We start from the raw sequence: 21,923 nt of genomic DNA, 5'->3' as shown, positions 1-21,923 counted from the left end.
TAATGTTAGACCACACAGCCAATGATCAGTACTGATGGGAGCTGCAATCCAACATACGAAGGGTCACCTGGTCTCCATCCTTATGTAATTCAGAACATATAGTTGTCATACTCACACCTAATTTGAGGTTGTTGTTGTTGTGTGCCTTCAAGACATTTCTGACTTATGATGACTCTAAGATAAAGATATCATGGGGTTTTCTGGGATTAAGAGTGTGTTACTCATCTAAGGTCACCCACACCTAAAAATTATCCTAAATGTAAGCCTGCTACAGATACAGAAGAAATGCTGGTTCCTCTAGAAACAGCCAAGCTGAAGCCCAAAGGATACATGCTTGGGACACAGGAATAATTAAGGTCTTGACTATCACAATTTGTTAGAATTTATCATTTTATTGACTATTTTAGAATAGACTACAGTAATTCATTTTGCCCCACATTGCTTTTTGCTGTAAACTGTCAAAACAAATTGATCCAATGAGCTCCAAGCTGAAATTTCTCAAAAGTTTTTCCCCCTGAAAACATTTCTGATTTCCCCCCTTTTATGACCTCTTTCTTATAAAAAGAAAAAAGAAGTTTTGCAGAATATCGTCTAAATATCAGCCACCATTTCTTTTTGTGGTGGTCACTATCTTAACCGCTTCCCCAAATCCTTACAATATGCAAAATGGTAGTTGGGCTGCAGTTGCTGCAGATGCTACTTCAGTGGCAACAGGAACAAAAATGCCTTGGGGTCTCTGTATTGAGGCGGGGGGAGGGGGAGAAGCAATAAGCTGTGCTGTTGCCACTGCTAGTGGTGAATCCACCTTAGAGAAACTATTGGGAAAATTTCTCCTCCATCTGGAGCAATTAGGTGAAATGTCTCCTATTCCCTTGCCAGTTTCTCTGCCCCACAAACAGGACAGAGAATTTAGAGAGCTCATTTGTACACATCTGTAGCCATAACTGCTTGTTACTGTCTCCTTGTAATATTTCCTCTGATCATACTTTTGTAATACTGTTAAGAATCAATACCCAACATTTTATACCAGACAGCTTTGCTTTTGCTGCTCAGCATACAGAAAATCCAAGCTGCCATTTGGGATGTACAAGAAAGGGGTTTTATAGCCTTTCTCTGGTAACAGTCTCATTTTTTTGTATTAAAAAAAAGTTTGTGATAAACTAGAAGTCTATCTGTACCCAATGTCCTGGAAGCAATATACTCCCTTTATCAGTTTTGCCAACAAAGATAGATTCATACAGTCACAGAGCTGGAAGAGACCACGAGGCCCATCAAAATATTCCTAACAGGTGACCATCCAGCCTAAGTTTAAAAACCTCCAAAGAAGGAGACTCCACCACTCTCCAATGTGTTCTACTGTTGAACAGCACTTACCATCAGGAAGCTCTTCCTAATGTTTAGGTGGGATTTCTTTGCTGTAGTTTGAATCTATTGCTCTGTGTCCTAGTTTCTGGAGCAGCAGAAAACAAGCTTGCTCCAGACTCAATATAACACCCCTTCAAATATTTATACAGGGCTATCAGGTTATCCCTTTGACCCCTTATAATTGCCAAGAGCCCCAAGGCTGGAAAAACAAACAATACTATCTACCAACATGGTGTAATGGTTTCAGCATTGGATTACAACTCTGAAGACCAAGGGTCAAATCTCTGCTTAGCCAGGTAAGTCCACTGAGTGATCTTGAGCAAGCCACACTGTCACATCCTTAGAGAATGGCAAAGGCAAATCCCCTCTGAACAAATCTTGCCAAGAAAACCCCATGGTAAGTTTGCCTTAGATTCGTCATAAGTTGGAAGTGACTTCAAGTCACAAAACAACCACAACAACAACCTATCTATCATTCAATGATTCCAAGACCTCACTGTCTTGTCGGCATTTAAATGTGCACCATAATGTCATCATTCCTGCTAGGATTCTTTTCCAGACACATGGAATACTTAAATTAAGACAGACTGTTAGCCCACTATGATTTGTTCCTCATTAATGTCACTGTGAACTGGTTTTGGTGCTTTTCATTTTTTCTTTTCTTTTTTGTTATACAGTAGTACCATAAAAAAATTAAAGAAACACATACACAAAACTATCATCTTGACTACATAATATTTCTCAAGTATGATGAACCCTTTCTTCCCAATTAGAGAGCGAATGAAGAATATGTTAACTCTGCACATACAATGAACAACTTACAAAGTAAGGGATGAAAAAGCAAATCAGGCTTTGGTAAAGAGCATCAATCATATTCATCCAAAACATATGTGGTTGGTATTCCTGCAATAAAGAACCACAGAGAAAGAGCTTCAGTTCTGATGAACCATTCAGAATACAATAGAGTAACTTGTGTGGAGATTTTGGTTTCAACAGAGGTCAGAATAAGATATAAGGGTTTGAAGTTTGTAAAGCTTATCTAAAATGTGAGCATAGTTAATGATCAAATTCTTTCACTGTGGAAAAGTGGTTTATAAATAAAACTTCTTCTTCTTATTATTATTATTTCATAATCCATTGAATTAAGTCTCATCTTGGAAAAAAAGAAATCTCAGTATGTCAAATCCCTACAAGCCCCTCCCCCAAGCCCCTCCTCTTTCTGTTTCAACAAAACCTATTCAAACTGTAAACATAAGCAACCCATAGACTCAACCTTTACCTTCTAGACCCCCATAAAGGGCTGTTGGATCAAATGTCTTTTCTAAACCTCTTCCCTCTCCTCAGGCAGGGGCATTCCTCCTGACACTTGTAATGAACCCAGTGCCCTTGTTTCTGGAGTGGGGATGCTGCCAATATAGAATAAAGCTGAGTGAGTAGGGAGAGGTTTAGGTAGATTAGGGTAATGAGCGAGTGACTCGTATGATTGGATGTTTTGGAAATAGTTCAGCAATTAAATGAGCCAATTTTCCACATTGTGGGTGGGAGCTCACCCATCTCTAATTCTATCAACAGTCCCACATCAGCCTTGAAAGTACAGTTTTCCACTATGATTAAAATCTGAAGATATGCTTCATATTTCTTGCTTCCCAGTCTGGTTTGACCATTGGTTTCCTGGACTGGCTCAGCTCTTCAATGATAAGTGCTTCCAATAATATTAACTTGTGAAACAAAATTATTCTGATTTCAGGTTACATTAATTCAAATTTAGTTTCTTCTAAAATCAGTAGAATAAACGAGTCATAACTTAGATCATACAAACTGCTGCGCGTTTCCATCGCGTTCCCATCGGGTTCCAGGGGACGCCATTTCTGGGAATGCTTTGAAACAGTTCCCAAAAATGGTGCCCTCTGGAACCCGATGGGAATGTGTGGCAGCGGTGGCGTTCCCTGTGCGGTAAACTAGCATTCTGGGCCCCGTCGGGTTCCCATCACGCTCCGTGCGCGGCCCTGCTCGTGCCCATTGTAACGCATCGGGGAATGTTTTATCCCCGGTGCGATAAACTCTTTAGTTTGGCTCCAATCCATTGTCTTCATCATGAAGGTTATATGTTACCTTCATACCAGGAACAGTATGTTTCTCAGTTCTGCTATACAAGCAGCAATCGTTAGAAGAGTGCTATTGTACTCAAACGGTCATTCTGCAGGCAGAATATTTGACTAGATGAAGCTTTGATCTGATTCAGCATGACTCTTCACATGAGGCCTCCAATGCTGTTTGCTTGGGCCAAATAACATGTCTTCCTCTCATCCTCATGGCAATCAGTCTGGACAACACAGGACCCAATCTCTAATGTGAACTGTTAGGATGATGTATGGCCACTTTGGCAATGAATATGTTTTAATCCTTAACACAGATTAAAAATTCACATTTTGCTCCTTTTCTTCTAAGAAAATTCAAGGTCTTCCAGAGTAATGCCAGGCAGCTGTTTACAACATGTCCTGCTCTATTGCTGCCACTGTGAATTGGTCCCTCTGAGGACAGAATGAGGAGCCTAGCTATGCGATCAATGCTGGGCACCTCGTTTCAGCCTGAAGGAGAGACCCACAGTGGTGGTGGGTGGCACACAGCAAGACATGTGTGCAAACAGCCATCCAGCATCACTCTGGAGTCCCCAGGTTATAGGGTGTTAGGGCAGCTTTGGGGCCAAAATACTCTAGGCTGCTACCAGAGTATTCTGTCCAATGCAGACAGGGCCCTAGTAATAAATACAAGGGAGAGGGTTATTTTCCATTTTAGAGCTGTGAAATCTAGAACTATATTCTGACCCCATCTAATATTGTTTCTCATTAGGACTTGTTACATAGGCATCAATGTGATCTCTGTCTGTACCCTTATAATATGTCCTTGGAAAGTGTCACATAGTATTCTATATGGAGAACTTTCTGGAAGAGTGTAGTTTTTATATATATTCAAGAATGCCCACTTCTCTCCACAGCCCATTAGCAGCTTATTAAAAATAAACAGCAAAGCTATATATAATGTCATTCTATCAGTTTCAAGCTCACATTGCAGAACTTGAAAGGACACAGTAAAGCTGAGTTTTTACCTCCATGTTCTGGCCACTTGTGTAAAGCTGAGGCACAGCAATTAATACATCTGCAGGTACATCTTTATCGAGCACTCCAACAATCAGTTGAGGAAGGGACGAGAACAGTAAATTAAAGAAGATTAGGTACCACTGATCAATCATGGATGACCCAGAAAATCCACAGTAAAACTGGTACCAGAAAAGGAGGGCCACAAACATCTTTGAAAAAGAAAAGAAAAACATGTTAATAATAGGTAGCAGTAAGATCTACAACCACCACATCGCACTGTAAGGCAGGAACATATGTATCATCTCCCCTTTCAGACACATTATTCTCTTTTTGCCTTGCTTGGAAAGTTACTTTAAAGAAGAATGAAAACCATCTATAACTGAACTGAACGGGCCCCAGAAACATCAATTTATCATTGCTGCATTATGGATGGCTTTGTTTTAGTATGGACTTTATAACATGGGGAAAATTGGAAGGTTACCCAAAAATTAATCTGGGCTCATCCAATGTATTTCATGTAATTTTGCAAAAGATTTTCAAATGATGTCACGCACAAATGGAATGCAATCCAAACGCAATCTTGAAACATCCCAGGAATAGCTAAATTTGGAAAAATATTGAATTTATAAATCCCTTTCCACTGCAAATTCACAGTTAATACGCATTTGTATTAGTATGAAATGCATCTCCAGTTCGACCATGGGATTACTGTCAGCCATGGAATCTTGTCCTCCCTGCACATGAAGGACACAAACTTGCTATTTGGGACAAGATGATTAAATGTGATGGGCAACTCTTTTTGGGCAGAGACTGGAGGTGAGGCAGGGGAGTGAAAGAACTTTGCCTCTCCAGTCCTTTTTTAACTCCCTCAGGGGGTCCCACTGAATGGATGTCTGTGGCAACCTGTGGAGTTTCCCCACCTGATTTGGAACCACCCTCCCACCCTTTTCTCCTCACTAGTGTCTATTTTTGACCCACCCACTGTCCTTTTCCTGCCTGAGCTTTGGGAAACAGCAGCAGCAGGTGCTAGAGGAGGAAGAAGAAGAGGAGACAGCAGCAAAGCCCAGGAGCACGTGTACCTCTGCCTGGAACCCCTTTCCCTCGTGCACACGTGCTCTCTCTCTCTCAAGCCATCCTTTGCCTTTTTCTCTTCCCCACGCACCCCCCTCTTCCTCCTCCTCCTCCTCCTCCTCCTCTCTCTCTCTTTTCCATCCAGGCTTCTCTTCCTGCGTGGGCACCTTTGCCAGGAGGGGAGGCAAACAGAAAGATAGAGAGCAGCCATGGAGGCTCTAGGCTGGGAAATCCTGGTGAGTGAGGGAGTGTGATACTGTGGACTTTCACCTCGGCGAACCAGGGCCTTGGAGAGGACTGGAGCCGGGACTGAGGAAAGGCCTAGCCTACCCCCCCCTCCACAGCACGCATGCGCAAACACGCTAATTCGAAATAAAGAAGCCGATGGGTACGTGCTCATGTGATAAGTTCATTCACATTTGCACTGATTTCTCTTTCGGATGGACGCTGTGTTTGTCTGTGCATATGATAAGTACTATATAATTTCTTGCATTTTCAGATTGTCCCTCCCCCCTTTCTTCTTCTTTCAGGATGGTGATACATTCCTCCGTATGAAATTGTCCTATGTCATGGTATTCATTCTTCTAAAAAGTAATACAGTATTCTAAGTCCTACCTTCATTGGCATCCAGAAGACAGGCCTAAACTCAGTTCTGTGGTTTTTCTCTAAACAAAAGAAGGGTCCAACTGTAAACTGTATTACTTGTACAGAGGGAGAGAAGGGAAATGGTATGTCTTCCCCCACCTATTAGTAACATGTTTTCTCTGCATGTGAATGCTTCAGGGACTTTAATGGAGAAGGACAGATGTTTACCTTTGCAGGAAAATACTGGAGGCTGAAACAACCTCTGCTTCCATCCCAAATTATTAAAAACACAGACCTGCCTAAGCACGGGACAACAGAAGGTAATGCACTGGCAGGGGAATTGTGCATAGCTTCACTGACCCTGGAAAAGTGTGTGTGTGTGTGTGGGGGGGGGCTGGGTCCAGTCTACTTGAAGGAATGCCTCCTTCCATATAATCCTTCCTGTACACTCCGTTCCTCCGGGAAAAAAATTTTACATCCAAAAAAGACCAGATTGGCAGTGACCTCCCGGAGGTCTTTTTCTGCTATGGCTCCTAAAGCTTGGAATGACCTGCCAGAAGAGATTCGCCAATTATTCTCATTGGAGGCTTTTAAAAAAGCGACAAAAACCTTTCTCTTCTGGCAGGTGATAACCACCCAGAACCGATTCTACCCGTCCTTCTTACTCTATCTCCTCATCATTCACAGATTGTAGAATAACTTTGTAGTGTAGTATTGTTATATATTTTAATCATGTTTTATGCTAACTTTATAGTTTGGGAGGGAGTGTTGGGTAAAGGTTTTGTGGGTTTTATTGTTCTTATATTGTGTATCGTATAAACTCTGTTGTTACCCGCCTCGATCCCCAAACGGAAGAGGCGGGATATAAATAAATATTTTATTATTTTATTATTATTATTATAAAAAAGGATCAGGACCATACAAGCCAGACCTGACCCACCCCCTCAGCACACTTGATACCAACATATGAATTACTGGATCTGCATAAGGGTCTACCTGTACAGACTGCAACTAGCCTGATCAGATTTTGCAGTATACAGATAGCCCAGTTGGACTGGGAGCAAGTGTCAACATCTGAAGCTGGACATGTTAAAAAGGCAGGCCTGACTGGTGCTATTCCGTTCCTCTCATGCATGGAATGTTGGAAAATCATCATCATCATCATCTAATTTCTAATGCTTTCTTCTAGCATAGGATTTAAGGTGGCTTTAAGCCTTTTAAAGACAGATCCTCCTCCTCCTCCTGCCTTTGTCCCCAAAATCAAGGACAATATCACTAACATTAGAACAGAATTAAACTATTCACTGTATTAAAACAATTTAAGCAAACACATTAAAAGATAAGAAATTAATTTAAAAAATGGCTTTAAAACAGTTCTGTTTAAAACAATACAGAAGCCCTAACCCATTCTTTGAATTTTAAAAATCTGTCAGAATAAAAAAGTTTTTGTCTGCTGACAGAATGACATTAGGGAGGGGGCCAATGTGGCCTCCCTCGGAAGAGATTTCCAGGGTCTGGGGAAGCCACAGAGAAGGCCCTCACCAACTGTTCCTATGACAGTGGTGGGACTGGGAAAAAGGCCTCTCCTGGGGATCTTGGGGCCTGAGCAGGCTCATACAGGAAGATACGGTCTAACCATATGGAAAGGTACTGTATGATTCTACCTCTGCAGTGTATATTGCCATGTATGTGACTTTTCACAATATATGATTCCAAATATTTACTGCAAAGCACTGGAAATTACTGGAGAGTTCCACTGAAGGTTTCTATAACTACATCCCCTGGAAAGCTTTATGTTTCCATTTTCACAATGCTGGTCACATGCACACAAGCAATACATGGACTTGTCCTGTCACATCCTAGTAGCACACTCATCTAACTGTTTTCCCTGGAGTAATTCTATTGGTTCTAGGAAAGCTACTGCAGTGAAAGTGGTCAGAGTGTTTCTGCCCAAGGAATTGTCATGTACGAAAATCTGCAATTCAAACTTGAATTGCTCTTTGAAAGATCAATGAGGGTCTTCAGAACAAGTCAAATTTGAAGGCTTTATGTTTAATTTATAGACAGCCTCTGAGCAAAATAAATCAGAAATAGCTGAACAGTACAGTAGAGGGTTCTTCCAGTCCAATTTGTACAAACTGAAATAACACATGTTTTCTGGCTATTCAGCTTTATGCTTTTTATTCAGCTGAAGAGGAGGCTAATATGGTGTCTAAAATCTTTTGGTCAAAGATGCAGGAGTATCAGCACTTTTTATTCTCCTCAGTGCTACTGATAGTTTACTGAAAAATAATGCCATAGTTTAATTTACTACCACAGCTTTATGGGAATATTTCAGTGTCTCTTGCTAGTGGAAATATGGATTTCCACAAAAGTAACCAAAATATTTACTAAAGAGGTGAACAATAAAATGTATTTGGATTAAGCCACAGATTGTCTTCTTCCTGAAATAACCTCTGGAAAAAGGGTCCTTTAGCAGTCACTATAGGCATAGCAGATTGACTGTACACCCCCTCTATTTGCTATATGTTTTCAGCAAACAATATTTCAAATAGCTTACTCTTAGCCTGAGTTTCTATGATTGAGCAAGTAGGTTTGAGAAGTCTTTCAAAAGTATTAAAGATGTTCAGGTTTTTCAACTTGTTCCCTTAAAAAGAGGTTTTATCTCAAAATGTACTAGGAATAAACACATTTTAAAAGGTGTTTTTAGGAATATACTGTACTGCCATTGTTGTACAGTGGTCCCTCCACATTCACTGAGGTTGGGGTGAAGGACCCCTGTGAATGTGGGAAAACGGCAGATAAAAAAACACTACTCTTTTTACATAAGAGAACATTTCTTTAAGAATCTCCAGGTCCTCCAGTGCAACTCTATGGTCAACATCTGCCAGAAGTTGATCACAGAATCATGCTGGAGAACCCTCAAATGCCCAGAGAACTGTTTTCTCTAGGAATGTCTAGGTTCCCCAGCACAACTCTTCTGTCAGAGTTGCACTGGACGACCTTGAGATTCCTAGAGAGGACATACTAATCAAAACCACAAATACTCAAATCTGCAAATGAAATCTGCAAATGTGGAGGGCCAACTTTACTTTTGTTTTGCATGATGTCTGGAATTAGATCCCAAAAGTGAAGTCAGGCAATAGAGCTTGGTTTAGCTATACACAAACTGCCTTTTGTTCTGCATTGTTCTTGCAATTCCCTGCTAACAGTTTAATGGCCCAGGTTTTATAATCTAGATGGAGACCACAATCTTGGATTCATTTTACCACAGCACTAGGCAATGTTGTTGTATTTCATTATCTAATGGTTATTCATGCTTCTTATACACTAATTGGGGAAAAGCTGAGGATCATGGAATATGCTTTCCTAAATGGTTACCAGAGGCCACCAACACTGCCAGCCAAACATTTCTCCTTATTAATTATGAATGCAGCAAGAGGTTCATAGTATAAATGCCTGAGTCATAATAAACATAAGTATTACAGGAAGATAAAGTTGACATTATGAACCTGTTATCTGCAACCTTCATCAAGCACCAATGTGTTTAATTCAGCTGAACTTATCCTTATGCACTAAGGTCAGAGCTTGGAAAAGATTTTTTTGGACTTCTAGTCCCAAAACACTATTATAGTTGGTGGGATTCTAGGAATTATAGCCCCAATGTAAGTTTTCCAAGCTCAGACTGTGACCAAGATTTGTGATTAACCCAAGGCTTGCCAATTATTCCATAGCTACCAGTGACAAGGCATTTTCAGAGGTGGCACATTGATTTTGGAAAAACTCTTCCCAGTTAAGTTTCCTTGGAAACAACTTAAAAAAACCAACAACAAATGATTAGGGCTGTAAAATCACAGGGCTTAGCCCTGAGTCTCTAGTTGACATATGTCATCGTCAGGCAGAAGATGAGATGATGCAAATCCTCTAGTTTTGGTGGACTTAGCTCTGGGCAAGAGGAGAAGCATGTGTGAAACTCCAGTTCAGGAAGTAGAGCAAATAGTTTGCTACAATTTTGCAAAAACTTTCCATGGGTCTGTGTATTTACTGTACTTAGTTAGCTGCCTCCTTCTCTCCCAGTTGTTATGGTGTCACGGCTCACCTTCTCCTCTGCATTCACCTTATAGCTAGAAGCACATAGGATAGATTAAATGTTTCTTATCCCATCTTTCTAAACAATGAGAAGGGATAATCTCATGTCATCTTGATCTATGGACAGTCCCTTTAGTTAAGATTTCTGTCTTAATTTGTTTCTGCATGTGCATGCATGTGTGTTTGAATGCCAAGCTGTGAGCCACTGTGGTTTTGTATGTAATACACAAAGCTTATTGACATCACCAGGGAATGATGTTTGTTTCAGTTTTTGACCTAGAAACCTCAGGGCCTGGGACAATCCTGAACTGACAATAGTTCAAATAACATACGTATAGCAGAAACAAAAAAGGAAACATAAAAGGTATAACAAGAATATGACTGCATACTGGATACCTATTTCAGAAAGCTTAGAGATGAACAGTTGTACAATTACTGTGCCAAGAAAATTTACAAATTGTGAGATGTGACATGATATACCTTTATTCTGTAATTGTATTAGCATATGTTCCCACAGTGACCTTTGAGTGATGGGTGTTCAGGGAGGTAAAGCATTTTTTATTTCCAGCACCAACCAATGAGTTTTTATTTTGCTAGGCTTTTCAAACATTTACTGATCTGTTTTACTCAGTTTTATTAACATTAAGATGCTTTTACAGATTTGCTGTTTGCAGCTAACTTTATTATAGTGATCCTAAATCTGGGATCCATTGGTGACAGAGAACTAGGAGATAGATGTTCTTTGGCAGCAGGAGAGCATTATCTGCCACAGTGTTCCTTGGTATACCCTGGAAAGCTGTGCTAGCTGTAGGCCCCAAAAGATGGGACTGAAGAGGTCTTTGATCCACTGGCCTTTTGCTTCTCTAAGAGGCTCAAGGATTTTGGAGCTAAAATAGGCTTCTTCCCTACCAACCGAACCAATGGGGGGAAATATTTTTTTTGGAGAAGACTCAAACGTCATATAACTACAACCCTCATAGGCTCTCATGAGTGGGTAGGTCTTTAGAGGACTGATATATGGGACACCCTGCATTACCATTTCAGTCTGGCAGTGCCTGACTGAACCATTTCCAAGATGCTGAAGAAATGACATGAGCAGCAATGTCCTGGTCATTGGGCATACTGTGTACAGAGAGCTGGAGAGACTCCTAAGAGTCTTGCCTCAACTCGTCTCAATACACTCTGTGACTGGGAGAGCACTGCAGTTGTCATTTACCAGCGCCTCGATAGGCATTGTCTCAGAAACCCTTCTGTTGAGGTGATGCCTGGCTTAAGAGGTAGTTTTCTGGGGTCATGTTCGGCTATTTATTACAACAAACATGAATCTCCAGAAGTTATTATTCTGTAAGCCCATCTTATGATCTCACAAATGCTCAACAGCAAGCCAGCCAATATCTTCAGGAAATGTAGAAAGATTATTCTGACCTAGCAGTAATTTTAAGATTTAATATAAACTAGTTTGATGAGATGGAAAGAAATCTAGCAGCAACTTTAACTGTGCAGAAGAAATTGTAACGTAATTTTTTCAGACTTGGGTCTACTTCCTCAGTGACGGGTCTTACTGCATTCCCCTGTGGCCAGGCATATGCAGCCCATATGTAACCCATGCTTGTCCCATGGCTTTTCAAAAACAGGATTTTCCCATCCTTGAAAAGCCACAGGATAAGGTGGGGCTGCATATGCCTGGCCATGGGAGTATGTGGCAAGACCCATCATTGACAGTTAAACATGTGTCTTTCACATCAGGGAAAAGACGAGATAAGTCATGTGCGATAATCCCCTATATTTATCTTCTTTCACCTTCTTTTGCGATTAGTCTCAAAGGTGCTACAAGATCCCTTTGCATACTGATATTGCTGACTAATACAGCTATGTCTCTGAATTCCAGCTTGATAATGTGCTTCAAGAATGATAGAAGTGACAGTCATTCATAAACAAATGTAAATGTAGGGGGACAATAAGTCTGACCAAGAATAAGGAAAATTTAAAACAATGAAACAAAAGCATATTTAAAACTGTCTGCCTGACCATGTGGCTCTCCTGGTGCATTTTTAGGTTTTGGTATCCAAACTGATATGTAATAATTCACCTCATATGATTGGCTTTGTGACTGGCTCTGTTCTATGCCACCATTTAGTGACTGGTTTTGACTCAAGCAATCATACTATAATTTGTTCTCGCTGGTGGACACTGAGCTTTTTTTTTTAAAAAGGATATTATGCAAGCCTGACATCTGCTAACCTCCTCTATAAAGTATTCTTAAATGGCACATTTCATTCTTTCTATCCAATTTACACATACTGATTCTTCTGCACATGATTCCTGTCACACAGCAGGGCCTGCTATTCTTGTAAATACCAGCCATCTGCATTTGAACAAGTGCTGCCAGATTTTTTTTAAATAAAAAAGCTCTTAAAATAAGGAGTAATATGGAACTATAGCTTCTGTTCCCCAGAGTGGCATGGAACTGGGCTTCTGAAATGAGGGACAACTACTATAATTTAAAGCCTCCAGCCAATGTTTTGGCTGACAAAATATCTAACATACAACATCTCATTCAACAGGTTATGGTTAATCATCTCCACTCATAATCCTAATCTCTCTTTCCTCTAATTACCAAAGAAGATGTATCTTATTTCCCCTTCTCCTACAGCTTTGCTCTTTCTTTCCATTTTCTTTCCCTCTCCATATTTGTACATGTGCACTATTTCCCTTTCTTCCCTACTGGATGCAGGCTGACAGCATACATCAAGGCTTTGCCACCACTAGTGCAATGTACTGTAAGAGTATGCACAAAGGTATCTTGTATCACCTTTGAAACTAATTGTGCAAATGAAGTTGTAGCATAAGCTTTCAAAGATTTGTTCTACTTATTCCAGACTAACATGGCTATGTTTCTGAACACTATGAGTGTGATGTTCAGAATTTTTAAAAAGACCATGGTGTTTAGAATAAAACCCAATAGAGGTCGAGCATCCCTTATCTGAAATTCTGCAATCCCAAATGCTCCAAAATCTGCAACCTTTTGAGCACTGACATGACAGGGCAGCAGTGGAGGAAGTAGAAGGGAGCGGGGGAAGGGGTTGGTTTTTTTTTTTTTTTTGCATGGATCTGTTCTCTGGACCAAGGCTGGAGACTGTCACCAGCTGTCAATTACTGCTGCATCCTGCTTTAGATCTCACATTGGCTGGGGAGTAGAGGTAGAGGAACAGCTGTAGCCACTGTCTACTACTTGTGGAAAGTTTGGCTAAGAATGTGTCCATGTTGCCTCCCTCCCTTCCACTCCCCGGAGATGGGAAAGTCTGAAAAATGTATGTCTGGTGGCTGGGGCTTACCACTGCTGCTGCCCCACACCATTTTTTATACAGTGGATCCTTGCTATATGCTGGGGTTTGGTTCCAAGATCCCCTGTGGATAACAAAATCCATGGATGCTCAAATCCCATTAAATATAATGACATAGCAAAATGGTATCCCTTATAAAAATGGAAAAATCAAGTTTTGGTATTTGAAATTTATACTTTGTTTGCACATTTTCAAACTGTGGATGCTTGAATCTGTGTATAAGAAATCCATGTATAAGAAGGGCCGACTGTACCTGTATTCCAAAATCCCCACCAAACCTCCAGAATCCGAAACACTTTTGGTCCAAAGTATTTTGGATAAGGGATACTCAAACTGTATTTTGGAGTATTTTCTATATGCCTGGATTTTGTTAATTTCTCTTTAGAATGCTTTGATGAATGCTAATTTTATTTATGTATGTATTATTTAAAATACAGGTTCTTTTTCAGTACAATGCAATGCTGGAATACGTCCTAAAAAAGGTACAGTATATGCAGCTCAAAAGAGGCTTGCACATCATCCATCAAGCTAAATACAAACCATGAGCTCAATGTACTGTGATGAGCAATGTTGTCACATGATTTATTGCCTGTTTTCTTCTTTTTTTGGAGACACAGGGTTTCCTGCCACATGGAATAGTGCAGCTGGATATAACTCTGCTGGTGCAATTTGGTGGTGAAGATGTTGTTACTACTATTGTCACCAAATGAGACTACAAATGGACTGTCACACCTTTCCTATATCCAAATCATCGTGTCCACTTTGAAACAGTAACTTTGTTGTGTGTGTCCTTTCACACAGACAGGACCCATAATTTACCCACAGATTATATTTTACATATACATCTGAAAAAAATATAAAACTATAAAGCCCACAGTCTGAACGTTAAACATGGCTGCTGAGGCAATGCTAGATGAGAGCAATGGGAAACTACTGCTCTTTCCCCATAAGAACTGTCCTGAGATGTTTTACAGATTCCATCTTGTATGTTCAATGTTGGCATGCAGTCACTGGATGAGGCTGATCAAAAAGTTGGAGGCTAATACCAAGCAGATTTATTTGTTCTAATCCTCTATGTAAGGTGTGGCAGAGTCCTCCACAAATGAGTGCCTCAGGTTAGAACAGATTGGGTGGGACAGTAAAAACAGAGATGTTGATGGTGGATCTGAATATGCCAGCACTAAAAGGCAGTCAACCCCCTTAAGAAGGATGCTTGCATCTTGGGCATGCTTCTTGATCTCTTGATCTGATTTTTTTTAATGCTCATATAACAAGTAGAGCCAGGAGTATATCATGTTAGCAGCAGCTGATACACCAGCGATGCCCCTTTCTGGTCACTGATTTTCATTACAGTTGGCCTTCCATTTTCAAGGGGGATCCGTTCCGGACCCCCCACCCACAAAAATGGAGGCTCGTGCATATTCAAGCCCCATAGGATTGAATAGGGTGCGTGCCCATGCATGTGCCTGTGCATGCACGCATGGGAGCATGCCCCATTAAAAATAGTGGAAGTTGCCCCTCCGCGGATTTTCAAGGTAGCATATCCGAGATCTGCAAGTCAGCAGTGGCAACTGTATTTGATAAGTGAGTATCTCAGAAAGGAGTAGAGGTTAGAATGATCCTCAAAGCATTTCTGCATGTGTCCCTTTTATTTCCATTTGGTTCATATATGGTACTATGAACACCGAATCTGGGCTATTTTTTTAGACTGTAATGTAATACATCTCTTAGATATCTGAGGTCATAGATATCCAGAACCACAAAACTATCCACAGAATGCTACAATAAGCTAGTACAGACTCTTGAACATCAAAATAACATACTCCTGGCTGTGCTTCTTTTATGATATTATGCTCTGCAACAGATTCTACTCCTGAGGAAATCCCCAAAGACAACCCGGAATGGTGTTCATTCAAGGTTCTGGAGGCATAATTCATGATTACTATGTCAAAATCAAAGTAAAAGTGCCTTCTGAGCAGCTGAAATGAATGAAAAGTATTCCTTAGTACAATCTAGATATGTGTACAACTACAAAGTTATTACACACTTACCGCATTTTTGTAGAAGAAATACAGTACCATGTTGGCAAGCCGGGAGTAACACCAATGACCATGTACAAGCAAGAGTTTCTCCAAATACCGGAACTTTGGGATTGCAAAGTCACTTGCCATCACAGCCTTTAATGCAAGAAAGTTTGCAATTATTTCTTGTTCAAAGATTTTATTTTATTTACAAAGACTGCTTTTTAATGGAACAAGCAGAATTCCATGTACAGTGGGCCCTTGGTATCCACTGGAGTTTGGTTCCAGGTTCCCCAAGGATACCAAAATCTGTTAGTGATAATATATAAAGGCATAGTAAAATGGTGTCCCTTATATAAAATGGCAAAACTAAACTTTAGTTTTTGAAATGTTATTTTTTGTTTGGAGTGGGGAACATTTTCAAGCCATGGATGGTGAATCTGTGGATGTAGAATCAGTGGATACAGAGGGCCAGCTGTATATAACAGGGATAGATAACATTGGTTAGGTCATACTCAGTTTACAAAGGAAAGAAATTCCAATTAAGCCACAGAAAGCAAAGTTTGATTCCTACATGCCATCACCTGGTACCTTACTACTTGATATTCCTTAGTGACCTATATCTGTGAAACTACTTACAGTTGGCCCTTCTTATACACGGATTCAAGCATACACGGTTTGAAAATGTTCCAAAAAAGTATAAATTTACCTTGATTTTCCATTTTTTATAAGGGACACCATTTTGCTATGTCATTATATGTAATGGGACTTGAGCATACACGGATTTTGTTATACACGGGGGATCTTGGAACCAAACCCCAGCGTATAACAAGGGTCCACTGTACATTGAAAAATAGACATCAAATGATGAACATTCCTGCACTGCCCAGTTATTTTCAGATACTTTCCATGTATTTCAACAGGCTGTCTGGGTGAATAGGAATAGATGATACCCAGATTTTTAAAAAAGTCTAATGTAAGTCCTTTGTGATCTGCACCATAGTGATTTAATTTGTACATGAATGGCTTGGTGATTTCAGGATCTCCTCCCTTAGGCATATAGACAAACCTTACAGGTGTTTGTTGACTGACAGTGACAGAGGCCAATAATGCAGTTGCTTGTTGTTTGTTGTCTAATTCTATTCTCTCTCTGATTTCTTATTCATCTTAGCAAATGTCCCTAGGAATGCAGGAAGCAGCCATATGATTACTTTAATCATTGTTCTATCTAGCTCAATATTGTCTGTACTTACTGATAGAGAAGTGTGGCAAATTTATCAGGTCTGGATTTTTGTGTTACTAAATTTATACTGGCTGAACTTACAATCAAACTAAAATGCAGTTATGTACCAAAATTTGCCAGTTTTCAGAAATTTGTAATTCTGTTCTCAGCTCAAAAAGAGTGCATAAGGAGTGTATAGTAAGCAGAATTGTGCAAAAATATACATACATATATTGGGGAAATATGCAAAAGTATAAAAAATACCTAACTTGCAAAAATGCCTTTATTGGCAAAAAATCTATACAAAAAATGCAGATAATTTTTATACAGACTTTAACTGTATTCACAAATTGATGCAGATGCAGGAAAAACTGAACTTGCAGTTGAGGAGCTACAATGTTGGGAAGAGGGAAAAGAATGAATCTCAAGATGATGTCATTTGATATTCCATGAATGATCTCTGTACACCTCTGACCATTATCTCCTACTGAGGAAGCAACTGCCACTGATACAAAGCAATTAGCTGACAACCGTTCTAACCAACAAAAGGCACAGGCATGAATGACTGGAAAAAGAATACATTTAATTTCCAGTATGTAAATATTAGAAGGCTGCCCAGTATAATTTCTGTTTCTCTAGCCCATTCAATCTCTCTATAAATGGAATGGAAAGACCAACAGGTTTACTTTTGCATTTCCACAAAATTACTTGAGTGTATTCCCCCCCCTTCCAGTCTATTTTCGATCAGCAGGAGAAAAGAGAAAGTTATTTGAATGAAAACTGACAGATTCAATTTCCTTTCCCATTTTATGGAAGCAACAGTGTGTAGCATGAACCACTCCTTAATTCACATTCATAAAGGAACTCTTATGAAAGACAAGACACCATTCAGTGATGAAATAAATATTTAGTAAGACAGTGAAAAAGATAACTTCCTTTTATCATTTATAGGATTCTGACATCCATAGTACCACAGCGTGAAGGAATTCTCTTATGATAGTCCAAGGAGGGGTCATCCCATTCAAGAATGGGTTATCCATGAACTCTTGTTTCCTGGTGTGAACAATTAATTTATGGATCTTAATAATGTTAAATCAATTACATAGCACAATAATATATGAGTGGCAACCTAGAGAACAATAAAGAGCAAATAATTGAGTGTATTGAAAGAAGAAGGGAACCAGTACAAGGGGTCTTTATATCTCATCACCATTGCACACATTGGATCTGTAACCTGAACTCTGTAAGGTATTTTCTGTGTGTACATCAGAATGTAAAGTATAAATATGACAAACATATTTATAAGTGTACACACAAATTGAAGAAACCAGGTATTTTGTTACAGAGCTGAAACCATGACTGGTTCATGGACGTGTTAATGCTCTTTATCGATTCTGGGTCTGTCACCATAAAGCATGGGGGCCAAGATCCCGGTTCTCACTTCCTACACTCCTGGTTCATAGTCATAGTACATTACTTTATGGTCCTGGAATGGAACCTAGGAAAATCTGGCTAGTTATCTAGGACAACATTCTCAAAGTTTATCTTAGGTGAGGTAGAAAATCCATGTTATCAACTTGATATAGTGAAAACAAAAGAGAATCTATTGGCATCTGAAAGATTTAACACATTTTATTTGGCATAAGCTTTAGAGAATTGGCAATGTAACTGTAGGGATGAGAGTGAACTGAAATGCATTTCAATTCCTCTTCACACCACTGATTTTTCTAGCATATGCCTCATAATTTGTTAATGGAGGCAATACAGGCATTTGATAAAATGGGGTGCAGTCCATGGAAGCTTATGTCAAAGTAACCTTATTAGTTTTTATGGACTGACTGTTGCCTTTGCTTCTATACACTCACAGATCTACTGCCATCTATGCATTTATCCATCCATTATTCCATCACTTTATTTATATCTTGCCTTTCACCCAGACTGTCCCTTGTGCTGGCTCACAAAAGACAGAAAATTACAATAAAAACACATAGGTAAAATACACAATAGTAAGTTTAAAGCAGTGTTAAACAACAACAGAAATAAAACTATTTGGAATCTTAAAAAAAGATTTAAGACAGTACAGCACCATAACAATCCCCTCTCTTCTTGAAACTAACTGCCAAGAGCTTCATGAAAAGGAAAGGTCTTAACCTGTTGCTGAAATGACAACAGAGAAGGAGACATGCTAGCTTTCCTAAGGAGAGAGTTCCAGAGTAAGGGAGCAGCCACAGTGAAGGCCCTTCCTGCACTCCCATCCAACTCTGCGTGTGAAGGCAATAGCACAGAGAGAAGTCCTTTCCTGGTGATCTTAGAGCTCAGGCACATGCATATGGAAAGACAAAGTCTTTCAAATATTACTCCGCACCATGGAAATTTTAGTCTGCCTGTAGAATCATGGTAGAACAGCACAAGCTGAAGGACACTTGAAGTTAGATGTTTAAACACAATAGAAAACCCCTACTAATCCCCTAAACTACTGCCATCTGGACGTGATTTTATCAGCACTTGGAAAAGTGCTGGCTGGGGGAATTCTAGACTCTGTTGTCCAAAGAAGGAATTTTTCCAAGCTCCGCTCTACTTTTCAGAAACAATACTTTTCTTTACTTGCCCTGAATGATAACTTTACCAGACAAGAGTAGAGGTCGGGAAGAAAACAAAGTAAAAAGCTGTTAATGTAGAAAGAAAGGGCAGCACATAGTTTTTAAGAAATAAAAGAATAGCTATTGAGAAATTATTCTGCATGTTGTAGCTTAAAATTAACTTTTAAACAGAAATTATTTACTGTATTTGAAATAAAAAGTGGCCACTGGAGTAGGTTTTATGAACACATTATGCTGGAATAAAAAATGTTTCTACCGACTTATTTTTATAGATTATGGCTGCATCCACATTGCAGAAATAATCCAGTTTGAAACCATTTTAACTGCCATGGCACAATGCTGTGGAATCCTGGAAAGTGTAGTTTGTTGTGGCAAAGAGCCCTCTGACAGTGAAGGCTAAATGTCTCACAATACAGTTGAACCTCACCTTACGTGGGGATCCATTCCGGACCCCCCACGTAAGGCGAATTCTGCCTATGCTTGAGCAATGGGGCTTGTGCACGCGGCTGCACAGCGGGGCACGCCCCCCCATTCATCTGAATGGGACGTGCTGCCCCTTGTGCCCTGCGTGCTCCCATGCAACTTGAGCACCTAAGCTCAATGCCGCATATAACGCGGGTGCACTGTACTACATTTCCCAGAATTCCATAGCATTGAGCCATGGTAGTTAAAGTGGAGTCTAATTGGATTATTTCTGTGTGGCTGCAGCTTGGGTATAATAATTGGGTATGTTCTTTTACCTTTATGTGATCTTTTCTGTTTAAATACTTGTCACAATATTTTATTTTTTAAAAAATAGAATAAAAGGAAATGTTTCTTATTTATCGTATATACTCAACTATAAGTCATGTATAAGTCGAGGTCAGGTTTTGGGGACAAAATTATGGATTTTGCCATGACCAGTGAACTGGCCAAGGGTAAAACTTGGAGGCTCCTTTAATGTGTGTATGCGTGCATATGGCAAGACTCACATTGAGCCTTTTCTTCATCGTTTCAGCTTTCATTTCAGCCAGACATGCAGGTGGGGAGGGGGACTCTTAAACAGCAATATCAATCAATCACCCAGGACTCTCTGCTTTGTTCTTTCTTGCTAAACTCCTCTCTGCATGCCATGGGGAAATCTGAAAGAGCTGCTATTACATTTCCATAGTGACCCATAAATAAGTCGACCTGGGGATTTGGGGTCAATTTTTGGGCATAAATTTTTAGATTAATAGATGAGTATATACGGTATGTATGTGGATACAACACGTTGAATCTGACCACAGCTTTGAGAAATCTAGAAAAGCTCCATTAAATTTTTTTTTGCAGAACCTGCCTGGTTATCCTTGAGGCAGCTTGAAAGAACCTTTGAAATTTTCAGTGGCTGTCATGGAGCAGCTTCGTGCAGCATGCAGAGAAACAAGATGCAAACAGACGTTTAAAAAACATACAAACCCAGCTCTACCCTGGGGTTGCTTTTCAGTAAGCATATGTTACCTGCATGCCTTCTGGACCTGAGATCCCCACACCGACATCGGCCACTTGGATCATACTGACATCGTTCGCTCCGTCACCTGGTAACAACCACAGAAGATGTTGCTTGCTATTAATTGAAGCAGAGATGGCTAATGGCAAAGAAGCAAGCAGATATCAAGTGAATGTAGAAAAAGAAAAAAGGTATGGGCACATTTAGCAGTGTTTATCGTGCTCTGTCAAATTATAGTGTCAAAACTCAATTTCACATGTTTACTTATATGGGGTTATTTTTCATTCTAAAATACTTTATTTGAGGATAGTCTAGGTTAGTATATGTATATCCATTAAATTAAGTATAAAATCCATAAAAGCATATGTTCCCCACAGCAAATTTGCCATCCATGAGAGAAAGAGTGTGAGCACAAACTGAATTCTTGGCAGCACCTATCTTGTTAGTACCTCTAATAATATATCACTGGAAAGATATGCACCATGGAGTAAGGAATGTGGTACTGTACATAAAATCCTAATATCTCAACTTTTATTTTAACAAAAGAACAGGTTTGTAGTCTTCTTTGATTTCCCTAGTTCATGAGCTAGCTTTATGATCAGATCCAGCTGCAGAGCAAAATATAGTGAGAGCCAGTTGTACCTATTGCTATGTTGAGTTACTATTATGAAAAGATGGGTCTCTTCTTTCCATCATAACAGTTTACTTAGATCTTTGTCTATAATAAAAAAACAACATGAATCTAACTGCTAAGGCGGAGGTATGCCAAGAATAATGCACAACAACTAAAACAGTACTGAAACTTATATTTTAATAAACTATCAAAGTATCTGGTCTGTCCTTTTCTCTTTGTTCTAAAACACTGATAGTGACCTTATGGCATTGGCTTTCAAGATAAAACAGGCTTGCTTCAAACCTTTGCTTCTTTATCCACAATAGTTATATACCTAACAGGGTATTTTTCCACAGAGAGAAATGCTGAAGGGAAACACACAGAGAAATCATTTCCCTCATCTGTTTCCTCCCTAAGCCAAGGGCAATGAGATGTGAGAAAAGGAGT

General features: G+C 39.7%; 1 protein-coding gene across 2 annotated transcripts in view; it reads right to left on the bottom strand.

Annotated features, from left to right (window-relative positions):
* ATP10A (ATPase phospholipid transporting 10A (putative)) overlaps window positions 1-21,923 on the bottom strand; it is a 169,657-nt gene that overhangs the window by 5,835 nt on the left and 141,899 nt on the right. Inside the window, exons 15-18 of one of the 2 annotated variants that reach the window (XM_042460578.1) lie at window positions 20,875-20,951; window positions 15,604-15,729; window positions 4,472-4,672; window positions 2,188-2,268 (exon numbers count right to left, since the gene is read on the bottom strand). In XM_042460578.1, the coding sequence (XP_042316512.1) occupies window positions 2,188-2,268; window positions 4,472-4,672; window positions 15,604-15,729; window positions 20,875-20,951 (485 nt within the window). Of the gene's footprint in view, window positions 1-2,187; window positions 2,269-2,674; window positions 2,772-4,471; window positions 4,673-15,603; window positions 15,730-20,874; window positions 20,952-21,923 lie in introns of those variants that run through there. The other variant, XM_042460579.1, reaches the window with a different exon arrangement.

The sequence above is a fragment of the Sceloporus undulatus genome, chromosome 3, assembly GCF_019175285.1.
Source record: "Sceloporus undulatus isolate JIND9_A2432 ecotype Alabama chromosome 3, SceUnd_v1.1, whole genome shotgun sequence".
Classification (NCBI taxonomy): domain Eukaryota; kingdom Metazoa; phylum Chordata; class Lepidosauria; order Squamata; family Phrynosomatidae; genus Sceloporus; species Sceloporus undulatus.
This window is presented reverse-complemented; position numbering and strand designations above follow the sequence as displayed.